This window comes from Pelmatolapia mariae, linkage group LG12 (genome assembly GCF_036321145.2).
Source record: "Pelmatolapia mariae isolate MD_Pm_ZW linkage group LG12, Pm_UMD_F_2, whole genome shotgun sequence".
Classification (NCBI taxonomy): domain Eukaryota; kingdom Metazoa; phylum Chordata; class Actinopteri; order Cichliformes; family Cichlidae; genus Pelmatolapia; species Pelmatolapia mariae.
Window position 1 is genome coordinate 13,076,667 of NC_086237.1, and position 20,362 is coordinate 13,097,028.

Below are 20,362 nucleotides of genomic sequence, written 5' to 3' on the forward strand. Positions count from 1 at the left end.
ACTAGTCTTGCCACACCTCAGAACAAATGTGAAAACATCACTTTACCCTGCAGGTTGCATATAACTTAATCATGTATCATCTAGTGGATAAATCGACAACATGATACAGAGAGTTTACTGCAATTTAGACAAAGTTGCACCTTTAATTTCTCAAGTGCATTTAACACGACTCAGAAAGAGAAGCTCCAGGAAATGTCAGTAAGCATATCCACCATCAGTAATCTAGCATGGATCAGTGACAATCTGACAAGAGAGGTTGTGATGTGTGAGACTGGGCAGTGCTGTGTCTGATTTGGTGATGTGCAGTATAGGAGCTCCACAGAGGACTTTGTCATCGCTCATATTTCAGACTTTCAGTACAACCCTGTGTGATGCCACCTACAAAGACTGTGCAGTGTTTAGCGCTAGTAGTGATGGCAGCAGGGGGGAGTAGTACAGAGCACTACTTGATGATTTCATAGAGTGATCTGGGAGCAGTGTTGGGAAGGTTACTTTTAAAATGTATTCCATTACAGAATACCGAATACATGCCCCAAAATGTATTCTGTAACGTATTCCGTTACGTTACTCAATGAGGGTAACGTATTCTGAATACTTTGGATTACTTAATATATTATCATGCTGTTTACAACTACGTGAATGTACTATTGCTGTGATTTATTACTGTTACTGAAGGTCCGCGGCTCCGAACCGTAGTAAAGGGACCTCTGGCTAATACGTCGGGTTCCGTGTCGGGCTCGTAGCTGAAAACTAGCTTTACTTTGTTGTCTGGGTCAACTTTGCTAGCGAGAGACAGAGAGAGGCGTCGAAAGGCTGCTCCAACGGAACTTATTTTTTCCGGAGGAAAACACGAACACAGTGTACAGTTGAGTCTTAATAGCTTACTTACAAATGGGCTCGTCAGGCACTCTTCTTGGCTGCAGTGGTTATTATTATATTTACATGCTTCCAGCTCCCGTTTTTGCTCCGTGACAGCTCGGACTTTTCCTTTCTCTCCCTCCCTCGCTCACAGACACATAACGTGTATGGTAATCCATTCTCGCTGCAGCACGAACTACACTGCCCATGAGGCTACATTCTTTAGGGCCATGCCTGTAGCATTCTGCCTTTTAGCTTAGCACAACAACAACAACAACAAAGCGCTCTCTCACCCAGGAAACACGCAGAGAGAGAGAGCGTCACCCTGTAACCATGGCAACCGTAACGCTGCCGCCTGGAACAACAGAGCGTAGCTGTCAGACAAACCCAAACAGTCCTGACCCGCGACAATATGAAACAGGAAAGTACCGCCGTGTAATCCATTTATTTCAACAAAGTAACTGTATTCTGAATACCACCTTTTTAAACGGTAACTGTAACGGAATACAGTTACTCATATTTTGTATTCTAAATACGTAACGGCGGTACATGTATTCCGTTACTCCCCAACACTGTCTGGGAGTAAATGTCTCCTGAATGTGAATAAAACCAGAGAGATGGTGATGGGCTTAGCATCTGACCTACTGGAGCACGGGCACTTTCTCTAACAGACTGATTCAGCTCTGCTGCCAAGAGGACAGAAACAGTTAAACTTTCCCACCACATGTTATGATCTCTTGTAACACATCTGTCTGGCAGAGAGACATCTGTCAGATATTATTAAAATATTAATTTTAAAGAATTTCCAAAACATAGGATAAATAAAGTACTTTCCATCTCATTCAATCACCCTTTTTTTTTATTTTTTATTTACAACAAATTGGATAAGACAAACATTTGCAAAATTAGCCAATATAAAAACTGGTGACCATGCAACAGGTGACAGAAATAGTCCATGAAGTCCAACATAGAAAAAAAAGGGCATAGTTGACAAAAGGGTGCCTAATGTGATATCCCATTTGTTGTGGGTATTAACGGACTGCATAATATGTTGTCACTGACTCTTCCTCACTGTATTCATGATGTTTTATAGAAGGTAATGCTACAAGAATACAGAAAAGAACAGCAGGAGGCAATTTTACATCCCTTCAGCTTACTGCCACGAGTGGACAGGAAAAGGAGACTTGAAAGACACATTAAAGGTGAAAAAAAAAAAAAAAAGGATTCAAGGCACATAGAGTCAATAACAGTACAGTAGGAAGATGTGTGTATGCATGACTGAAATGCACATTAACAAATACACTTTAAACAACCATTTGCAAGGTTTCATTACTATCTCCTGCCTTGCAGGTGTTCATTTCAGTAACCTAAATTCAAACAAAACCCAACTATGAAGCGATATCCACGTTTCGCCTGGAAATCACTCTGCAAGTGGAGCCCAATTTCAAACTCTTAACTGCTGACGTTTTGAATAAATTACAGACATCTTTTCAGCACAATGCAATTCAGAGCATCACAGTAAGTAGGTATTCCTTCTAGCAGGACTGGCATCACATGAAATTGTGCACACTGGAAAACTGGTGTAAAATTTGAAAAAGACATGATTCGTATACAGATGGGTTAAAATTTGCACAGTCACCAGTATCATCGGTCAAACAGGTCAATGACTGCATCTACCCTAGTGCCTCATTAAAAATAGATCCAACTACCAAGTTACCTCCCTCTGTACTGTCAAGTTGTGTGCTACTGTGGTATTTCATTAGTAAACTGAGAAGGCAATCTCAAAGGAGAAGAACATACTCCCAGTTCAATAGGTATACCACATGTTTGACCAAACTCAGCTGCTAAAGAGTGGGATTCACAGCACTGCTGTGACAAATAAACAAAGGATGAAAGAACTATGCAATTGTACAAAGAAGTCAGAAAAACACTTCTAAACATGGACGGCACATAAAAGAAAAACATTTAAAGTCTAGTAACTAGATCTATCCCAGAGTTTTCATAGAACAAAGACATGGGAAAACTTTTGTTATAACAATCTAACCGATTGTAGCAGAATGACCATCACACCTGGAATTTTTTTTTTTTTTTTTTTTAAACCAACCAACCAACAAAAACAAAACAGGAAAAGGGAGAAGACCATTTTCGAATTAAGGGATATTCTACCAAAGAAGAAACTGGTCATCTTGTACTTCATAAAACGGACACCAAGCTTAAATATCTGACAAACAGTAGCAACTGCTCTCAACTCACATCTGAGGAAGAATCAAACTCAAACAAATACTAATGCTACATCTATTAATAAAACAAGACCGAATCACCTACATAATGCTCGTTTTTCCATAAAGGAAACACAATTGTCACTTGCAAAAGGTAGTTCAGCTCAAAAATAAACAAACTTATTACATCTGTAATTAAATGAAAAACAACTAACGTAGTCTACAGACATTGCCACTATAGATGTGTTACTCAAAATTGTCCCTTTCCAGCAGAGACAGCAGGAAATTAAGGCAAAAGTGTTCAAGCAGTTACATTACACATGTATGACAATCGAAAAGGAGAACAGAAAGGTTTCAGTCAGATATAACAGCGAAATACTGAATTAAACATTCTCTCGGAGTCCCAGAAACTGAGCTCTGTTCGGTACTGATGAATTGCTCCATGATTTCATATGAAGGCAGATATGGTTGGGTTTTTTCCTGTTTCTGTTCCTTTTTTTAAACTATGGTGCTTTATTCCGATAAAGAGTGAATACTTCTGTCTCTGCCCCCTTTATTGAGGGGCACAATCCAGAAAATCGGTCTCCTGGGAGCTACTGCATCCTTTTTAAACACCCCCCCCCCCTTTCAGGTATTACAGACCACCATTGTAGGCATAGTCTGCTTTGTTGTGCATGATGAGTTTATTATCCACAAAGTAGAAACTGTCTGATCTGGTCTCATAAGGGTGTGCCACCATTTGACGAACTGGAAAAGGAGAAGGGCACACCATCAATTAAGAAATAAAGATATATACAGATCTGGTAATATGAACAAAAAGGAGCAGAACTTACTGAGGTCGTCAGGAAGCTGCGGGAACTCGTAAATGTGTTCACATGTGTTGCAGCTGTTAGGAATGCAAAACCCGAAGTCAAAGTCAAAATTCTTCAGAAGGCGTCCCTGGAAGTAATGCCGCTCAATCATACGGAAGCTGTTAATGGGTCGGTCACCCACTGTGAACTCCACTCTGCAGGGAAAAGAGACAAATTAAGAAACAAAAAAGACACCCGAGGCTGATCGTGATGCAGTCACACCGTTGTAGTCCATTTACTCACGTCGCACCAACCGTGCGGAGTTTTAGGAAGGCTGGTGTAAACTGGTATCTGACAAAACGCCCTGCACTCGTGTCTGGATCGCCACCCTCCTCTTCACTCTCCACGGGTCCTGATACAGAAGACTAATTCAGCTGACTGGCATACATGCTTTACTGTAGTGCTTGAAATATACATAGGGTGTCTCTTTTAAAGTTATGATCATCCATCAAAAGGTTCTGATACAACTGAATGAGCACAGTTTGAGATGGTGGCGTCAAATCAAATCGGCATGTTAAAGAAACAAACAAAAAAATCTAAATACATGCAGAGGGTGCGTTACTAGTAAAAAAGGGAAGCAATAGTGCTTAATCGTGGGTCCTTCTTTTTAGACTTCATGTGTTTTGATAGATTTACATTTGAGATAAAAAGATACCAATACACAGCACACCCGCCCAGCTGGGCTGCAGCTCTCGTGCTTGGTGACAATTCATCTTTTTAAATGCATGATAACTAAACAGCTTTAACATGTTTGCATGGATGTATGATCATTTCTGTTATTCATTCAGGTCTATTCTATATTTTTAAAGAATTTTAAGCTTGGTAACATGCAGGCAAATTTTGAGTGTATCACTTACCGCTGTTAGGAGGTTTGGCGATTTCAAAGAGCACTGTTCCTGTCTCAAGATCTCTGATTTTGAAACGTGTGAAGTCAATGTTGTAGATATTATCTTCAGGTCTGCAAAGATAGTCTGGAATGTGGAAGGAAAAAAAAGCAAGCTAAGCCAAGACAATCAACTTATACAGTAGATGTGAGGGGGTTTAACCCTCTGCAGTCAAAGTGATCGTGTTTAGTAACACTGATGTTAACTTTACTCCTCTCTGGAACAAGGCAAAACAGACTTTTGGAGAAAGAAAATGTAAATAGTTTTTGATGTGTGACCGTTTGAATGGTTATTGTATTTGATTGCTGATTGCCAAGATTTGGTGAAAAATTTAATGAGAAAAAAAGCACATTCTCATTGCCTAGAATTAAGATTAGTGTTATCACTGTTTGTGATCTTAGACATCAGATAGTTACCCGACAGGAAGCAAGCAACTACTAGAAAATAGAGGTCCCTTTATTTAAATTCTTCTGTATTGAGGTTTCTCATTTGATGTCATGTTCACATTTTAAGAGATTTATCCACCTCATTGGATGTGATTGCAAGCTCTGTTTGCTAAATTGGATGCAAAGAAGGTGCTGCACCAAAAACCTCCTAGTGATTGCTTTGCTTGCTAGCAGACTGCCATAGCTGCCTGATGTCTTTTCATATTTGTCTGCAAACACTTGCAAACTACTAGCAAAGCAGTAGTAAAAGTATGACGCAAATGGAAATGGAGACGATTGGATTTCAAAGTAAAAGCTGTGGCTCTAAAGGTAATTTGGATTGCACTTTTTTCAGTTTTACTACAGCTCAGAGAGAATCCGACCGTTGCTTGCAAGGCCTCAATGACCAATCTCTTGGTATGTGTGACTGGGGCTTTAGTAATTACTTACTCAGCTACTACCACCAACCTCCAGCAACAGATCAGGGAATACAAATTTTTCTCATCATGACTGGAGTCTGTATTTTCACCATGAGTGTCACACATCCAAAATAGTGAACACGTTAACGACATGTGGTTGCGCATCTGAAAAACCTCAATATAACAACTTTGTGAAAGTCACATAACTGTTTGGAGCACAAAGACTGACCTTTACTTAGAGAACTGAGACAGCACTTAAGGAGCAGTCAGGCTTTCAGTATCTGTTGCTCTGGCTCCTGCAAACTGCAGTAATGGTGACTAATGCTATAGAAAAAGGTTCTAGTGTTCAAACAATGGCAGTGAGATAGAGCAGAAGTAATGTCATTGTTGTCTGGGCGAGAAAAAAGCCAAAAAAAACAACTTAGTTCATTAGTCACTAGCTGCTGCTGTAGTCAAGTGGGTGTCCGATGACAAACCATGGGATAGGGTTCAAGCAGGTTACTACACGGGTGAAGGTGATGATGGTTAGGGGAGAAAATGAAAGAAGCCAGCAATCCAAATGAATTACTCATTAATCATTGGTCCATTATACTGATGAACACACAACAGGCACGATAACATTCAGAATTTGTTCCAAATAAGACGTGACCTGAGAGAGGAATCCTTATGTTTAGGAAGCCGGTAGTAAGGACTAATGTAAAATATCACAGCATTACAGTGTGTGGAACAACTGCACAGACAAACAAAAAAAAAGCACATCAATACATAATTTCACAAGTTTGTTCAAAACAACAAACTGCATGAATGTAGGAAATGCTCCTCTCAGAGATCGAGTTGTCTCCTTATGTTCTAATGAAGCCTTGTCTTAATTTTCTTTTTTAAAAATCAAGGCAGGTAACCCAAGCTGAATGTATTCAGTAAGATTCTCCTTTTTGTGAAAAAGGAGTACATCCCGAGAAATGTAAACTTCTACCTACTGCTGTTCAGGTACAGTATCTACATTATATGTAGAATTTAAGATTATTTCATATCGTTTTTACATACTGTACATAAAGCCAAAGCATTGTAATTACACTTCCCATTGTTTTCTCTGGACTTTGTTTTTGTTTTCTTGATATGAAATCATCCAATTGTGTATACTTTACACATAATAAACTAAAACCAAAACACAAAGGTTCAACTGATCATTCATTAACAGCCGTGTCGGAACCGAAACTGTGTGCTTTATAATAACTTACTTAATAAACGTGGGTGAATAGAAGATTCTAAAAATAAAAGTTCCGTCACTACACCTCCAGTTGGGAAGAAATTACAAGAAACATAACTGTACATGTATCTGCCAAACACAATTACTAAAACAAGTTGTTAAGATAATAACAGGCTTTTAGCTGTTTGACCTCCCCAAGCCAGCATGGGGATGCCCTAAACAATGCTCGCTTTGGGGCTCCAAAGTCCTACTTGCACCCTTGCAAACAGTTTCGCCAAAACCCCAATGAACAATGTGCTCGCTGAATCACCAAAGTAACACATGTAGTATTTCCCTTATGAACACATTTACAAATTGTACCCTTTGGTCGACTGCTCTCAAACTTCTTTTCTTAACGCTAGCCACAACTAGCATAGTGCGTAGCTAGATAGGCGACGCAATTTCGCCGCTTTTAGCAATGCGCAACTTTAAGTTGCCATAACATTACCTTCCGTAACAGCCCGGAGCCCGAGGACATGGTCCGGGGTAATATCTCTTCCTAGAGCCCGGAGTTCATCCTCTGTGACCACAGGCCACTTCTCCGTTTGGCTGCGCCTCGACTTCAGCTTCTTCAGCATTCCTCCGCCACTCTTTTTGTCCCTGTGATTGCTCTCCGTGCCGGTGTCTGCGTCCTTCGGGCCCTTGCTGACTGTTTGTAACGATTTGTTTCGGGAACCGTTCATTTCGGACACCGCGGTAACAATGAAACGGGGAGCGGAGCCTATGAATTCGGGAGCGACTTAACAAACTAGGAGGTAATCTCAAGATGGCGTGAAACGTGTTAGGGAGATGGTAACGCGAGGTTGTGATTGGCTAAGATCGATGGAGGTTGTCATAGTTACCCCAGGGGTGTGAATGGTTTAATTCCCGGGCCTTTCCGTTTCCTTATGAGCTGTTTGCGTTGTTTAGCTTCTAACACACATGAGTGATCTGATTTGTTGACCGTTTTATCTTTTCTGAAAGCCACCTATCTACCAATTCTTCCGCTTTTGAAATATATTACCCTTTAATTTTTTTGTTCGGATGTGTTGTTGGACTGGTATCTGTAAATCCGTGCTGCCCCCATGTAAGTGTCGAATATACATTACATACTTCTTTCCAGCGTGTGGCGCTAGTGCGCTTGTCCGAGTTTTGTTGACGGAAGTTCCGACGGAAGTAGAGTAAAGCAGCGATGGTGCGGCTGAAGTCGAGGTAAAATGTGCTGTTCGTATACTGTTTCCTCTAGCGTGTGTGCTCCTAGTTTCTGACGCTACATATTCTGCCGGCAGGTATTTACTATGCGAAGTCAACGTGTCGGACAGGAGCCAGCTGTTGCTGCTCGACGACCGAGCAATTATGGTGGCAGTGAAGGCAGCGGTAGCCCGCACACATGGGGACTATGGGGCCGCTATGTGTAGCATTAGATTTTGTGGTAAGAAGTGTTTAGATACTTTCCAAGGATCAAGCGCCAACACTTGAAAATACCAGTGAAAGTTGTTCAAATACGCATCAGCACTAAAGTTAATTTTAAAGTGGATATAGCTGTTCGTAATGTTTGCCTGTGGAAGCTGGTCAAGTAAAATTAAACGAAATAATAATAGTCCCAGCCCTTTGGCTTCTGGGGTGACGACACTCTTATTGACATCGCGCTAATGTTGCTGGAATGTCGTTTGACTTTTCATTTTTTGTCTTTTTTTTCCCCTTTTAGTTAAATATCTGAACGCTCACACTGGAATAGTATTTCTACGTTTTCCCAAAAGGTGTTACAAACTCCTGTGGTCTGCATTGCCTTTCATTACCAGTATTGAAACTCGTGGGCAAAAAATTCCCTGCTTTTTAAACTGTTTGCATGTAGGAGGTAAGAAAAAACTGTAAACTAATATTTCAGAGTGAAAAATACACACAGTACTGTGCAAAGGTGTTGAGCCACTCATCATTTCTTCATATATTGCTGGAAAAATCTGAAATAGTTACACTGATTTATTGACACGTATGCAATCATAAATTTAAATACTGTATATAAGGCAAAAACAGACAAATGAGTTTGAAAATCAATACAGGGTTTGACCACCTTTATTATTCAACACAGTCTGAACTATCTAATGTCATTTCATTAAGTAGTCTTCAGAAATAGTTCTCCAGGCTTCTTCAAGCACATCCAAAGCTGTTCTTTGGTTGTTGGCTGCCTTTTTTTCCCTTCTTTGTCAAGGTGATCCTACACTGCTTCAATGATGTTGACTGGAGGTCAGTCCATGACTTGTTTTTTTTGTTTTTTGTTTTTAAATCCAGGCATGCTTTTACTGCACGGGCAATGTGTTTGAGATCGTTGATCACGAGGAAGACACTTTCCAGATGGTATTACGTGGTTTATCAAAATCTAATGCTTAATCTCCTGTGTTCAGAAGATCCCTCACACCACAAACCACGACAGAGCCTCCATCATGTTTTACAGATGGCTGTAGACACTCACTGTTGTACCCCTCTCCTAACCTCCTCTGTACTTATTGAAGACAGTTTGGGGAAAAAAATCGTTTGATTCATCACTCCATAAGACCTGTTGCCACTGACTTTCAGTTTGTGTGTAAGTTGACAGACTTCTGGTTGTTTCCCTTCCTTAAGAACGGCTTCTTGACAACCACTCCTCCACTTAGATCATTTCTAATGAAGCAGTGAACAGTAGGTGCATCAGCTGAAGGTTCAGATGCATCTTTCAGATTCTGTGTGAGGTCTTTGCTGGATTTTTTTTACTATTTCTTAAGGACATGACTTTCATATACTGCAGATAGTTCATCTGCTGTCGATAGTCTTTTAGGTGTGCCACTTCCTCTTTTGTCATCCACTTCTCCAGTTTTCTCAATTTTTTTAACAATGGACTGCAGACCATGCTGAGATATACCAAGTTTCCATCTTACAACTCTTTGGGAATCGTCTTGTTAGTGGAAAGAATACTATTTTCCACCCGTCACACTGTGTTATCTTTGGTATTTTTTCATAGATTAAACAGAAGAAGGGGAAGCAAATTATGTACAGTTTAAAACTGGTTCTTTGCTGAGTTAACTTTTATGTGTATGCCACTGGTGCATACCTTGAGTTAAGTGCTGTGGTATGAATGAGACACGGCGGGTCCAGAGATCACAGTTTTGAGCCATTTTATTGATTCCAGCTGCAGCTCTCGGCTGTCAGCCGTACATGCATCACACCACAAAAACTCACAACAAACCCCAATTCCCCATGTTTTAACTCGACAGGCATGATTGCGGATGCCATGCAGGTGCGTCCGCACGGCCCCGCAGACCACGCCCCACCACAAGTGCTTTTTTTTTTTATACTTGAATGAATCATCAGTCAGTGTTAAGAGGGTTAAGAAACAAATAAGCATTGCTCTGAAAATGGTCAGGTAGAAAGACTGAATTAACAATAAGTGAAAAAAGCAACCAAGAAAAGCCAACAACAAAAAACTTTGAAAGACCTTCAGAAAGCCTGGAAAATTATTGCTCAAGACAATTTTAAACAATTATAAGGAGGTCTGGCTCCCTGGAAGGAAAATAGAAAGAAATTAGGGGTTGCTCAAGACTTTTGCACAGAACCATACATTTTAACTACATATAATTTAAGGTGGGTTTTTTTGTTTGTTTCAGGGACAATTAGAACATGTCAGAAGTTTCTGATCCGATACAACACCCAGCAGCTCCATCGAATGCTTCCTAAATGTAAAAGCGAAGGTAAAGAATTGATTTGAACACTAAATTTTGCAGTTTTGGTCAGTGTGTTTCTTAACACTACACTAATATCCTCATAAAGTTGTAATGTTCTACATTTTAACTTTCATCTTAAATTATATAGGATGTGATCAAGCTCTTCAGTTGTAGATCTTGTAGTTCACTGAAGACAACAAACATTTGATCTTGGGACAACAAACACAAAGTGAACAAAGAAAAATGCAATTTGACTGAGTTCTCCTCTTTTCATTTGCAGAAGAAAAACAGCAGGTTCGCACAGCCATTCTAAGCTGTTCCCTAACAGAAAGCAAGGAAGCATTTGAAGAGGATTCAGAGAGTGAGGAGGAAGAGGAAGAAGAGGAGTGACTTGACCGCATGTGCTCAGGTTCAAGTAGGATGCCTGGTTGTGCTTGTTTTTTGTTGTGACTGAAAGAGAAATCTGTATGAAGCATTTGAAGAAATGCATCCACAACTGCAAGAATACCTTGTAGCAGGTTCTCAGTGCTTTTGTTACTTTTAACCCCTCCACCTCCTTCTTTAGATTATTCTCTGCACTGGAGGGACAGTTTACATGGATAACTTGGGGTTGCAGAGTGGTCTGATGGACTGTCTGAGTGTCTTTCATCAGCAAAGTCATGTGTTTGATCACATGATCATAAGTTAGATAGTTAAATAAAACAGCATTTACACAGTGCGACATAGTACTATGCTCTCCTTCTGAAGAGTCAGACATTTAATTTTGTGTATTTTATTTGTATTGGTTCCTTTTTCTGTCATAATATTTGTAAATTAAAGCCACGCTTTGAAGATACTGTGTTTGTGATGCTGTCCCAACACTTTTTTACTTCACATGCTCACGTAGACCATGTAGGTCATATAGGCAATCAAATAGGCACTTTCATAATCTTATTAAGAATATACCATTCATTATATAGAAAGATTTTCTGTAGTATGTATACAAAATTATGGATACAGATACATACAGCAGGCTGTATGTAAATCATGACATCACCCACTGGTTAGTGACGTCCAGAAAGATATACTACAAAAGTTCAACACAGCCAGGCTTGCTTTGCATTAGCTGGGTTAACAAAACTAAAAACTGCAGTGGAAGAGATCGGGTATCACAATGATGGCCATCAGCTGTCTAGGTTAAGGTGAGTTTTCTGCCTCGGGCTCTGTGTACGCTTAAACAAAAAGGTGCATTTGATGTGCCGTGACAGTGCACAAAATGATCTCTGTGAGTGCCGCCTATTCTAAAAAGAGATGTAATCAGATGATGATGGGGAAAAATAGTGATAAAATGTAAAAGAACATGAAAAATACAGTAAAATACAAGACTTGCAAAAACGATGAGCTTAATGCTGCAGAAAATTGTTAGGTTTGAAATTTAGTGCACAGAGAGGTAGATTAAACATTTTAATTTGAGTTAATTATTTTGATCCTGAGTACACTCTCTGCCCTGCTGTTTATTTCGAAGGTGATGGCTGCGAGTTAGAGCTCTGAAGCTTAAAACTGGATCTATTTAAAAATAAAATTGCCTGATGAAGAAAACACGAAGATGAGATTGAACGGGTATTCTTGGTGTGTGTTCTGTGTTCTAGTAGCTGCAATTTCAGCAGCACAAAGGTCATCTTAGTGTTTTGAAGAGCAAGGGCTGGGGCTGAATGGAAACTGTGGACGGAGCATGCTGTTAGGCTAATGCCTTGTAACTGGTAAGTCATTAACCAGTGAACAAGCCTGGGCTAAATATCCAACTCCAAAACTGACTATGACTTATAAAATTAACTTATTGGTTCCTAAATCTTAGTTTCTACATTTATGGTCTTATGAGGTGAGGCCCCCACTTTTACCCCTGTGCAGTATCCAAGCTGCAAACTTAGATTTGCAGACAAGGTCTTCCTGTGATCCCATGTACCCATCTGAAAACTAGGGGTTTTGTACATTGAAAATCTTAATGCCAAAACTTTGTGGCATTAAAAACTTAAACTAAACTTTTCAGACAGGCATTTGGGTAATGTTTTTGGGTTCTTCATTTTAAAATGTAACTTTTTTTGGAGAGGGGCAGCTATTCAGAAACAAAGGCTATGGCTAGTTTGAGGCCCTAGTTAAATTGAGGGTCTGCACCGAGGCCCAGTATAAAGGTAACACCAATTATTTACGCCATCTGGCTCAGCTACTCCAGCTGACTCCATTAAAAAAAAGAACCCAAAACAAACAAACTATTTAAAAAACATGAAGTATGAAGACAAAAAAAGTATACTAAACTTATTTTGTCACCCCAAATCCAATAAACTAATCCTAAGCTGACATGGACAGTTTTACTACGTCTCCCATGATCCCTCGCACGGGCCTCTTTACTAAACAAATCGGCAGGCAGTACAAGAAACATCCGGGTCTCTCAGGTTCCTGTCTGGCGACCCGTCGCCATTAGTGCAAGCTCGTTCTGAAGGATATATTTTTTTGGCTAAAATCTCGGAATTTTTAGGTTTTCCAGCTTTTGGAAAACATTTATCGCCTTGTTAAGGGCATATTGTTTTCCTTAGCGAGTAAAAATCCTAAATTCGGGGGGTCTTGGCCCCGCGTGACGATTTTTCGTCCTCACTTCCAACTGCTCCGATAACTTGAGACGCCGAAACCGTGTCTCTTATTTTTTTCTCGGGTTTGTTTTATGGTCAAGATGTCGCCGTGATGGGGTCTCCGCGTTTGACAGAAATGAATCAGGGCCTTCGTCGCCTGACCCGCACTCACTGCAGCCCGCTTTCCTTCTCCGTTTTTCCGTTTTATGCTAGAGAGCTCGGCGGCTCTCTGCCCGGAGCTCGGCCTCAACACCGCTCACTGCACGGAGACAAACATGGAGAAAAACCCCAACAGCAGCAGCAGCACCAAGGTTCCGCCCCGTTCCAGCTCCACAGGCCCGGCACCGGGCGAATCTAAACCCAAAACAGGTGAACACATGTCAGGAAACGGCATAAATATCACATGAGGTTGCCAAACACATTGTGTGCTCTTGCAGCTAAACACCCATTGCCCTGTGGCCTGTTGGGGCCTAGCCGTACTGCAGAGGTTGTTTACCTTGTATGGCTAAGGACCTGACGTAGCTGTCAAAACATTTGACCCACCAGCTGTCACAAAAGTACCCGATATTTCCATCCAGCATTGTTTTACTTATTTTTTATGACATGACACATTTCCGCTACCAATCAAACGCTACTAATGTACGTAAATAAATATTTAGTTGTATAGTTTTCACAAAACGCGCATGTTTTCAGATGCATGAAAACTGGTATTTTGTTTGCTAAATCCTGAAAAAAATTCACTGAAAATCCAAAACACACAAATTAAGATGTGCCCTAAACAAACACCATTGAGCTCTGTAAGAAACTGCATTTGCACTTTCTTTATATGGGGTGGAAATGTGCATAAGGCTTAGTTTTTACCTACAGACCCAATTACAGGAGACTTAATCTACTGTTTTTAGACATCGGGTCCTTCACGTTACAAATCAGCTTGAATTGTGATGTTTAGAAATGTTTCCCCCCCTAACGCTTTTTTTTTTTTTAATTTGGATTTCAGAAGGTAAAAATAATGGAGGCTCCAAGCGTTACAGCCGCAAGCGTGAGCCCTCCTTTCCTAAAGCCGACAGTTTCCCCGGCCCTCGCCGCACCAATTCACAGAAAAGCAAGAATTTTGACAAGAGACCCCCTCAGAGAGGTGGAGGACGACAGTATGGAGTTACAGGTGGAGGACGACGTGAGGAGGTGCGTGTTTCCAAAGGCTGATGTTGTACTGACCTCATTTAGCGGTGAGAAAACTTCAGCAATTGCTTGTTCACATGCATTTGGTCAAATGCGATCAATCCCCGTGTCTCCAGGTAGCAGAGACGCGCCGGGCCGAGTTCAGCCCGGCTCAGTTGGCAGGACCGAAAAAAATAAGCCTGAACCACCTGCTGAACTTCACTTTTGAACCCCGTGGAGGTAACAGTGGCGTCGGAGACGGAGGCCACTCCTGTTGGGGCCGTCGAAACAAATGGGGCCACAAGCACAAGCCCTTCAACAAGGAGCTTTTTTTGCAGGCCAAGTAAGCGGCCTCCCAAACGAAAATGATTCTGAATGCAGAGACTCGATGTTTGGGATTCGTCTCACCTTTGTGTGTGTTGCAGTTGTCAGTTTGTGGTGACTGATGACCAGGATTACAAGGCTCACTTCACTGATCCAGACACTCTGGTCAACTGGGACTGTGTGCAACAAGTGGTGAGTTATCCTCCATGTTTTGATGGGGAAGTGTTTACTTAACTACCTATATTTAATCAAATGAAAGTATGTCTCTTGACAAACCATTTCTGCTCATTCTGCAGCGCATCTATAGCCACGAGGTGCCATCGTGCCCCATCTGCCTGTACCCTCCTGTGGCAGCCCGCATCACCCGGTGTGGACACATCTTCTGCTGGCCGTGCATGCTGCACTACCTGTCTCTTAGTGACAAGAGCTGGTCCAAGTGCCCCATCTGCTATGAGGCAGTGCACACAGCTGACCTGAAGAGGTAAATAAGAAGGAAGCAAAACATTGCTATCGGTCTAAAGGAGAAGAGGAGTTACTTTTTTTTTTTTTCTCCATGGCTCATTTAGACATCATAAATCTTAATATATATAAAGGAGTTCTTTGCTGCTTGCTTACAAACAGCCGCCTGTCCCCGTCTTGCACCTGTGAGCCCTGTGCCCTCACAAGTTCTCCTGCTACATGGAGATATTAAAACAGGTTTAGTTTGCACAGGGTTTTTCGGTTTGTTTGTTTGTTTGGTTTTTAACCACTTGCTTGTGTTGTTGCAGTGTGGTTGCTATGGAAACCAGACAGTATGTGGCTGGTGACAAGATCACCATGCGCTTGATGCGAAGAGAGAAGGGGGCTCTGGTGGCCCTGCCTAGCTCTCAGTGGGTGAAGGTGGAGGAGCCTGTTCGTTTTGGAGGCAAGTCTGTGCCAGTTTTACATACAAGATCATTTTTCAGTTTTAAATTCATATAAGACTTCATATAAGTTTAAAATTATTTTTAAACTCTGTTCACATTTATTTTATAGATGCATGTTTGAGTCCATATTCCAAGCTGCTGCTGACCTCCCCGGCACAGGTCCTGAACCTGGTGGCAGAGGAGAAGGGAATTCTTCAGGCTCAGCTTAGCCAGGAAGAGGACGCTCAAGGGTGCTTTATCCAGAGCGCCCTTTGTCTTTTACAGGTAAAGCTACGTGCACATCTTTGGCAACTAAGACATAACAACATAGACATAAATAATGCAATAGACAAAATAAAGTGAAGATCAAATGCCAGTAAAGTGAAATGAGCGCATTTAATTTGTATGAATAAAATTTTTTTGCTATGCCGCTGAATCCATTTTCTCTTGGGTGTTTTGTTTTTTTGTTTGTTTGTTTGGTTTTTTTTGTCTAAGGAAGCCAAATAAGCAGTTAACTGATGATGTCTTTATCTGTATGTGTTTGTGATTAGGAGCAAGAGGAAAAGCTTCTGGAGCAGCAGAAGGAGAATGCAGACAGCCTCGACTTGTCCTCTTTGACTATGAAAGAACCTTCTTCTCCTGTGGAAGAAGGGGTGACTAACATCAGCAGTGCCAAGGTGAGTCTAAACCTTCTTTACCCTTTTTCACATTGTTGTATCTCTGGTGATGGGATCAAGTGTATCCTATTTGCATGCTCCTGGTTATGGTTTTTTATCGCGTCTGTCTTGTTTCATCTTTAGCCCGTGCTGCAGTATGCCTCAGCATTTGATGACGAGGTGGCAGAGTTTCCGGAAGATGCTGATGCAGAGCTGCCAGGCTTTCCCGAAGCCATTCTAGAGAGTGTGCTGGAGGAGCCTCCTGCAGCTACAGGGGATTCCACCTCAGAGCTCCAGCTTGAAGAGGAGAGCCCGGCCATCCAGGCAGAGTCAGGCCGGCCCTCAGCCAGTGTGGTGCCCGGACCTTATTACTATTTCTACCAAGGTTGGTGATCCTCTGCTCCACCCATCTACCCAGGATAAAATTCCTGCTGTAATATGTAAAATTTCCTCATCCCTATTTTTCTCCTGCTTTCCATTTTTCTCCATCAAGCTGACGACTGCCAGCAGATGTTCCTGCATCCCGTGAACGTGCGCTGCCTGTTACGTGAATACGGCAGCTTGGAGGCCAGTCCTGAATCCATCACCGCCACAGTGGTGGAGATAGTGGGGCAGACAGTCACAGAGGTCAGCAAACAAAGAAACAAAAGACTGACGTTGTGTTGTTTAATGTAGTTTTAACTTAAGTCAACACATTTAATTTATTTATCCCCCTTGTTGCAGGAGATCCGCCGCCGGCATCGCTATCTGGCTCATCTGCCACTCACGTGCGAGTTCAGCATCTGTGAGCTAGCACTGCAACCACCAGTCCTGTCCCAGGAAACTCTGGACATGTTTGCAGGTTAGAACACTTAAAACTTTTTTAAGGGTTTTACTGTAAAGGTTTCTCAGATCAAATAAATTGTCCTTTAAACCTTTAGATGACTTGGAGAAAAGAAAACGCCTGAGGCAGAAGAAGGCGAGAGATGAGAAACGCAGAGAGAAGCGAATTGAGATTGAGGAGAACAAGAAGCAGGGTAAATGTAAGTATACCTGAAAATTACACCTTTTATATACCTCATATTTTCAAATTGAGGTCCGTAGTACTTGCATTTTCATTCCCCAGATCCTGAGGTGCATATTGGACTGGAGAACCTTCAGCATTTCCCAGCATTCGGCTCTCCACCTCAAAACAGCAGCCCCCCGATCCAACCTGACTTCACCTTTGCGCCTCCTTCGCCCCTCAGCAGCAGCCCTTCCTCTGGTAAGATCACTCCTTCCATCTGCCATTTATTGATAAGAGTTTCCTCCTGTCAGCTGCCTGTGTGGCTTTTGGTGATAAATGCCATGACACAATCTAATTTTTTGTTTCTCTCTCTTTTTTTTTTAAACTTCTGTCATTTCAGATGGAATGAAATTCCCAAGTCTGAATACACCGTCACCTGTCGTGGGTAGTGTGGAGGATGAGTCCCACTGCATGTCCTTTGCACAGGTGTGTGTAGGAACAGTATTCTTTGTGACTTAAGGAAGTGGTTGGCATAGCTCAGCAGTGCTTTAATAAGACTGTTTCCTGTGTAGATGCTAAGAGATGGGAAAGCAAGAGCTGATGCTGGGCCCAGGATCACTCCAAAGAAAGGTAATGCAGGAGTGTAGATGTTGTGGTGCCTTGTTTGTTACAGTTAGGCTGTAAATGTGAATAATGTGAAATCTCACAGTTAAAATGGCAACTCCTGTTAAAATGAAATTGATTAGAGGTGCCTGGTTGACTCGTGATAGTAGCTACAGCAGTAAGCTTGTAATTATGGGGAGCAGTTTTAGTCTGCTTTATAAACTGATAATACTTGAGCAAAGAGCCAGATAATATACCCATGTTGTCATCAAAGGGTTTGTCTGCCTACATCCGCTTACAAGGTGGAATAATAGAGTCACACAGTTTTTGCTAATTTATTTAAACCCAGCTTGTCATAGGAATAAAATTCTGATATATTGAACCTTGGCTCAGAATAAAACCCCAGCCTCATAATTTCTATGTTTGTGCTTCCTGTCTATGTGGTTATATCAGTTGTTACAAATTGCACGTACCGAGTGGTTGTGTGGGTGAAAATAAGCAGAGCTTTGTGTGTTGTTGTGCATTTCTGGTAAAACCAGTTTTTGGAACTGCAACACCCAGAGGCTTCCTGAACTCAATGTTGTGCCTTGTACCATGCAGATAAGCTGCTCGCTCCCCCAGCAGCGGACAGCGATGGCGAGAGCGACGGCTCAGACCGTGTCCCAGTGCCCAACTTTCAGAACTCCTTCAGTCAGGCTTTAGGGAAGGCACTTATGCAGTTGGACAGTGGTCCAGTTTCTTCTCCACAACCTGTGGTTGAACCAGGTCAGGAACCTCTGATCCCTCACATCTACTTAGCTGAAGCCTGATATTTCTGACTAGACTCATTGTTTGTTCAGAGACGATCACACGCTCACTCTCGTCTGGGACTTTTTCTCTTTCAGATGAAAAAGGAGGCAAAAAGAAGAAGAAAAAGCAGAAGCTTCTGTTCAGCACATCCATGGTTCACACAAAGTAGACAACACTGAAGTTCATTTAATCATATTGTTTCTCCCCCACTGCTTGTGTTTTCAGTTTCATGCAGATCTTTCTGGAACTATAAGCTATGGAAAAGGATTTGAGTTCATGCTGCTTCAAACATTGTTCCACTGGCTTCATCCCCTGTTCGAGCTGTTTGTTTCCATCAGTTTAACTTGCATACATTTCTGTTGTACAACAAGGCCAAAGCTTTGCACCATCATGCTCGTGTCACAATGAAAGCCTTATGAGTCAATTTTAGTTAACATTCTAAGTATTACACATGCTTCAGGCTTATGTAATTTCCATGTACTTGAGTGCATTACGGGGTCTATTGTAGGAAACTGCCCCATAGTGTTGCGTCTTGGGCCCTGTTCATGGCATTAACATGTGTTTTTTGGTGATCCAATCACAAGTTGGCTGCCTGAGTATGTGTGTTCACACATGCGGTGCTAAGAGTGCAACGTGTACCCAAGATGTATGTGCAAGCCATTAGACCCATTAGTAATATAGACAGGGTAATTTGAGGGTGCTTTATACTAGAATAGCAGTCAGCCAGCTGCAGGTACGTTACACCTTTAAAACTTTCCAGGATACTCAGCACCTACACATTATCAGTCTGGAACTTAATACAGAAGGCAGCAAGTGAGTAAATCTTTCAGTGTTTATCACAGGTCAGTCTTGGGCTAGCTCTTCATATGTATAGATTTGTTGGATTGCCAGAGTCAAAGCCCTAGTATTTGGTAATTCCAACATTATGCCTACACATTAAGTTCTAATGTCAGGAAGTGAAAACACAGTATTGTGTAAAAGATATTAGTTCTGTAGGTTAAACAGGACTCTTGATATATTCTGCCTGGATAAACATGAATAGCACTTGTCATTCAGTTTCTTCTTAATTTCATCTTCTGTTGTAGAATGTTTACTCACTTTTAACATTATTTCCCCAACTTTTATTTCAGTGTTGGAAATGTGTGAAGTTAGAGAATTACTGGCTTAATGAGTGCTGGTGAAATGAGAACAAGTGGATTTGATTTTTTTTTTTTTTTTTTCCCCCGAGGGTTCTTTAATTCACCTTTAATTTTGTGCAAGTTTATAGACTGGTAAGCATAACTAGTCTGTTGCAAATAATAATAAAAAAAGATGCACAATCAAAGAACTGGTTGTTTGCTACACTTCTTTACCCATGTCTGGCAAAGTGAAACTCTGAAGGTGACTATCAAATTAGGTCAGTTCACACGATCTTATTAACGCAGCACCTTTTTTCTCCACAAGAGGGCAGTCTTAGTCCACCTGATCTGTGTAATAAAATTTAAGTTATTTCAGACACTGTTTTTGTATACTGACTGTGCAGTCAAAGCTTGGTTAAGAGTGTAGTCTTAGATCAAATAAATGCATAATGCATCTGAAGTTCATGAATTATGCAGATTTCTTTATTCAAATAGGTGTCGCCATTCAAACAGAAAATAACCAGTCAGCCTTTTTTTAAAAAAACAAAAAAAACAAAACAAAAACTGATGGTTTGTGCTTTTAAACATGGGAATGGGTAATTAATGCCATAAAGTTGGGATGGAATAATATTTGCCCGAGCACATCCTATACTCAGGTTCGTATCC

The 20,362-nt window shown here is 41.2% G+C and overlaps 3 protein-coding genes across 5 annotated transcripts; 2 read left to right on the forward strand and 1 right to left on the reverse strand.

Moving 5' to 3' along the window:
• Window positions 1-1,713: 1,713 nt before the first annotated feature.
• unc119.1 (unc-119 homolog 1) lies at window positions 1,714-7,688 on the reverse strand. Its single transcript, XM_063489842.1, has 5 exons — window positions 7,351-7,688; window positions 4,786-4,899; window positions 4,172-4,280; window positions 3,911-4,083; window positions 1,714-3,824 (listed from the first exon to the last, which is right to left on the reverse strand). Exons 1-5 carry the CDS (start codon window positions 7,583-7,585, stop codon window positions 3,712-3,714), a joined length of 744 nt encoding a protein of 247 aa, XP_063345912.1. The 5' UTR covers window positions 7,586-7,688; the 3' UTR covers window positions 1,714-3,711.
• On the forward strand, window positions 7,640-11,426 carry pop5 (POP5 homolog, ribonuclease P/MRP subunit). 3 transcript variants are annotated; one of them, XM_063489844.1, is made up of 6 exons: window positions 7,640-7,657; window positions 8,005-8,093; window positions 8,171-8,313; window positions 8,590-8,739; window positions 10,520-10,603; window positions 10,857-11,426. In XM_063489844.1, exons 2-6 carry the CDS (start codon window positions 8,074-8,076, stop codon window positions 10,964-10,966), a joined length of 507 nt encoding a protein of 168 aa, XP_063345914.1. In that variant the 5' UTR covers window positions 7,640-7,657; window positions 8,005-8,073; the 3' UTR covers window positions 10,967-11,426. The 3 variants fall into 3 exon arrangements, with proteins under 3 accessions (XP_063345914.1, XP_063345913.1, XP_063345915.1); XM_063489843.1 differs by lacking the exon at window positions 7,640-7,657 and having other exon boundaries at window positions 7,964-8,093; XM_063489845.1 differs by lacking the exons at window positions 7,640-7,657; window positions 8,590-8,739 and having other exon boundaries at window positions 7,964-8,093.
• Window positions 11,427-12,998: 1,572 nt separating this feature from the next.
• Window positions 12,999-19,905, forward strand: rnf10 (ring finger protein 10). Its single transcript, XM_063489934.1, has 17 exons — window positions 12,999-13,548; window positions 14,177-14,361; window positions 14,475-14,680; window positions 14,763-14,853; window positions 14,958-15,142; window positions 15,429-15,565; window positions 15,676-15,830; window positions 16,097-16,222; window positions 16,346-16,586; window positions 16,695-16,828; window positions 16,925-17,042; window positions 17,122-17,223; window positions 17,307-17,444; window positions 17,587-17,672; window positions 17,759-17,816; window positions 18,390-18,554; window positions 18,674-19,905. Exons 1-17 carry the CDS (start codon window positions 13,386-13,388, stop codon window positions 18,745-18,747), a joined length of 2,364 nt encoding a protein of 787 aa, XP_063346004.1. The 5' UTR covers window positions 12,999-13,385; the 3' UTR covers window positions 18,748-19,905.
• The last annotated feature ends 457 nt before the right edge of the window (window positions 19,906-20,362 follow it).

Excerpts from the sequence above, each read along its gene's own strand:
- rnf10 (XM_063489934.1), top strand. The coding sequence starts at position 13,386 with ATGCTAGAGAGCTCGGCGGCTCTCTGCCCGGAGCTCGGCCTCAACACC. Across the intron at positions 17,043-17,121 it reads AACTCTGGACATGTTTGCAG|ATGACTTGGAGAAAAGAAAA; the intron begins GTTAGAACACTT and ends TTAAACCTTTAG. Across the intron at positions 17,224-17,306 it reads GAACAAGAAGCAGGGTAAAT|ATCCTGAGGTGCATATTGGA; the intron begins GTAAGTATACCT and ends TTCATTCCCCAG.
- pop5 (XM_063489844.1), top strand. The coding sequence starts at position 8,074 with ATGGTGCGGCTGAAGTCGAG. Across the intron at positions 8,094-8,170 it reads ATGGTGCGGCTGAAGTCGAG|GTATTTACTATGCGAAGTCA; the intron begins GTAAAATGTGCT and ends TTCTGCCGGCAG. Across the intron at positions 8,314-8,589 it reads GTGTAGCATTAGATTTTGTG|TTAAATATCTGAACGCTCAC; the intron begins GTAAGAAGTGTT and ends TTCCCCTTTTAG.
- unc119.1 (XM_063489842.1), bottom strand. The coding sequence starts at position 7,585 with ATGAACGGTTCCCGAAACAAATCGTTACAAACAGTCAGCAAGGGCCCG. Across the intron at positions 4,900-7,350 it reads GCTCCGGGCTGTTACGGAAG|ACTATCTTTGCAGACCTGAA; the intron begins GTAATGTTATGG and ends TCCACATTCCAG. Across the intron at positions 4,084-4,171 it reads CTCCGCACGGTTGGTGCGAC|AGTGGAGTTCACAGTGGGTG; the intron begins GTGAGTAAATGG and ends TTTTCCCTGCAG.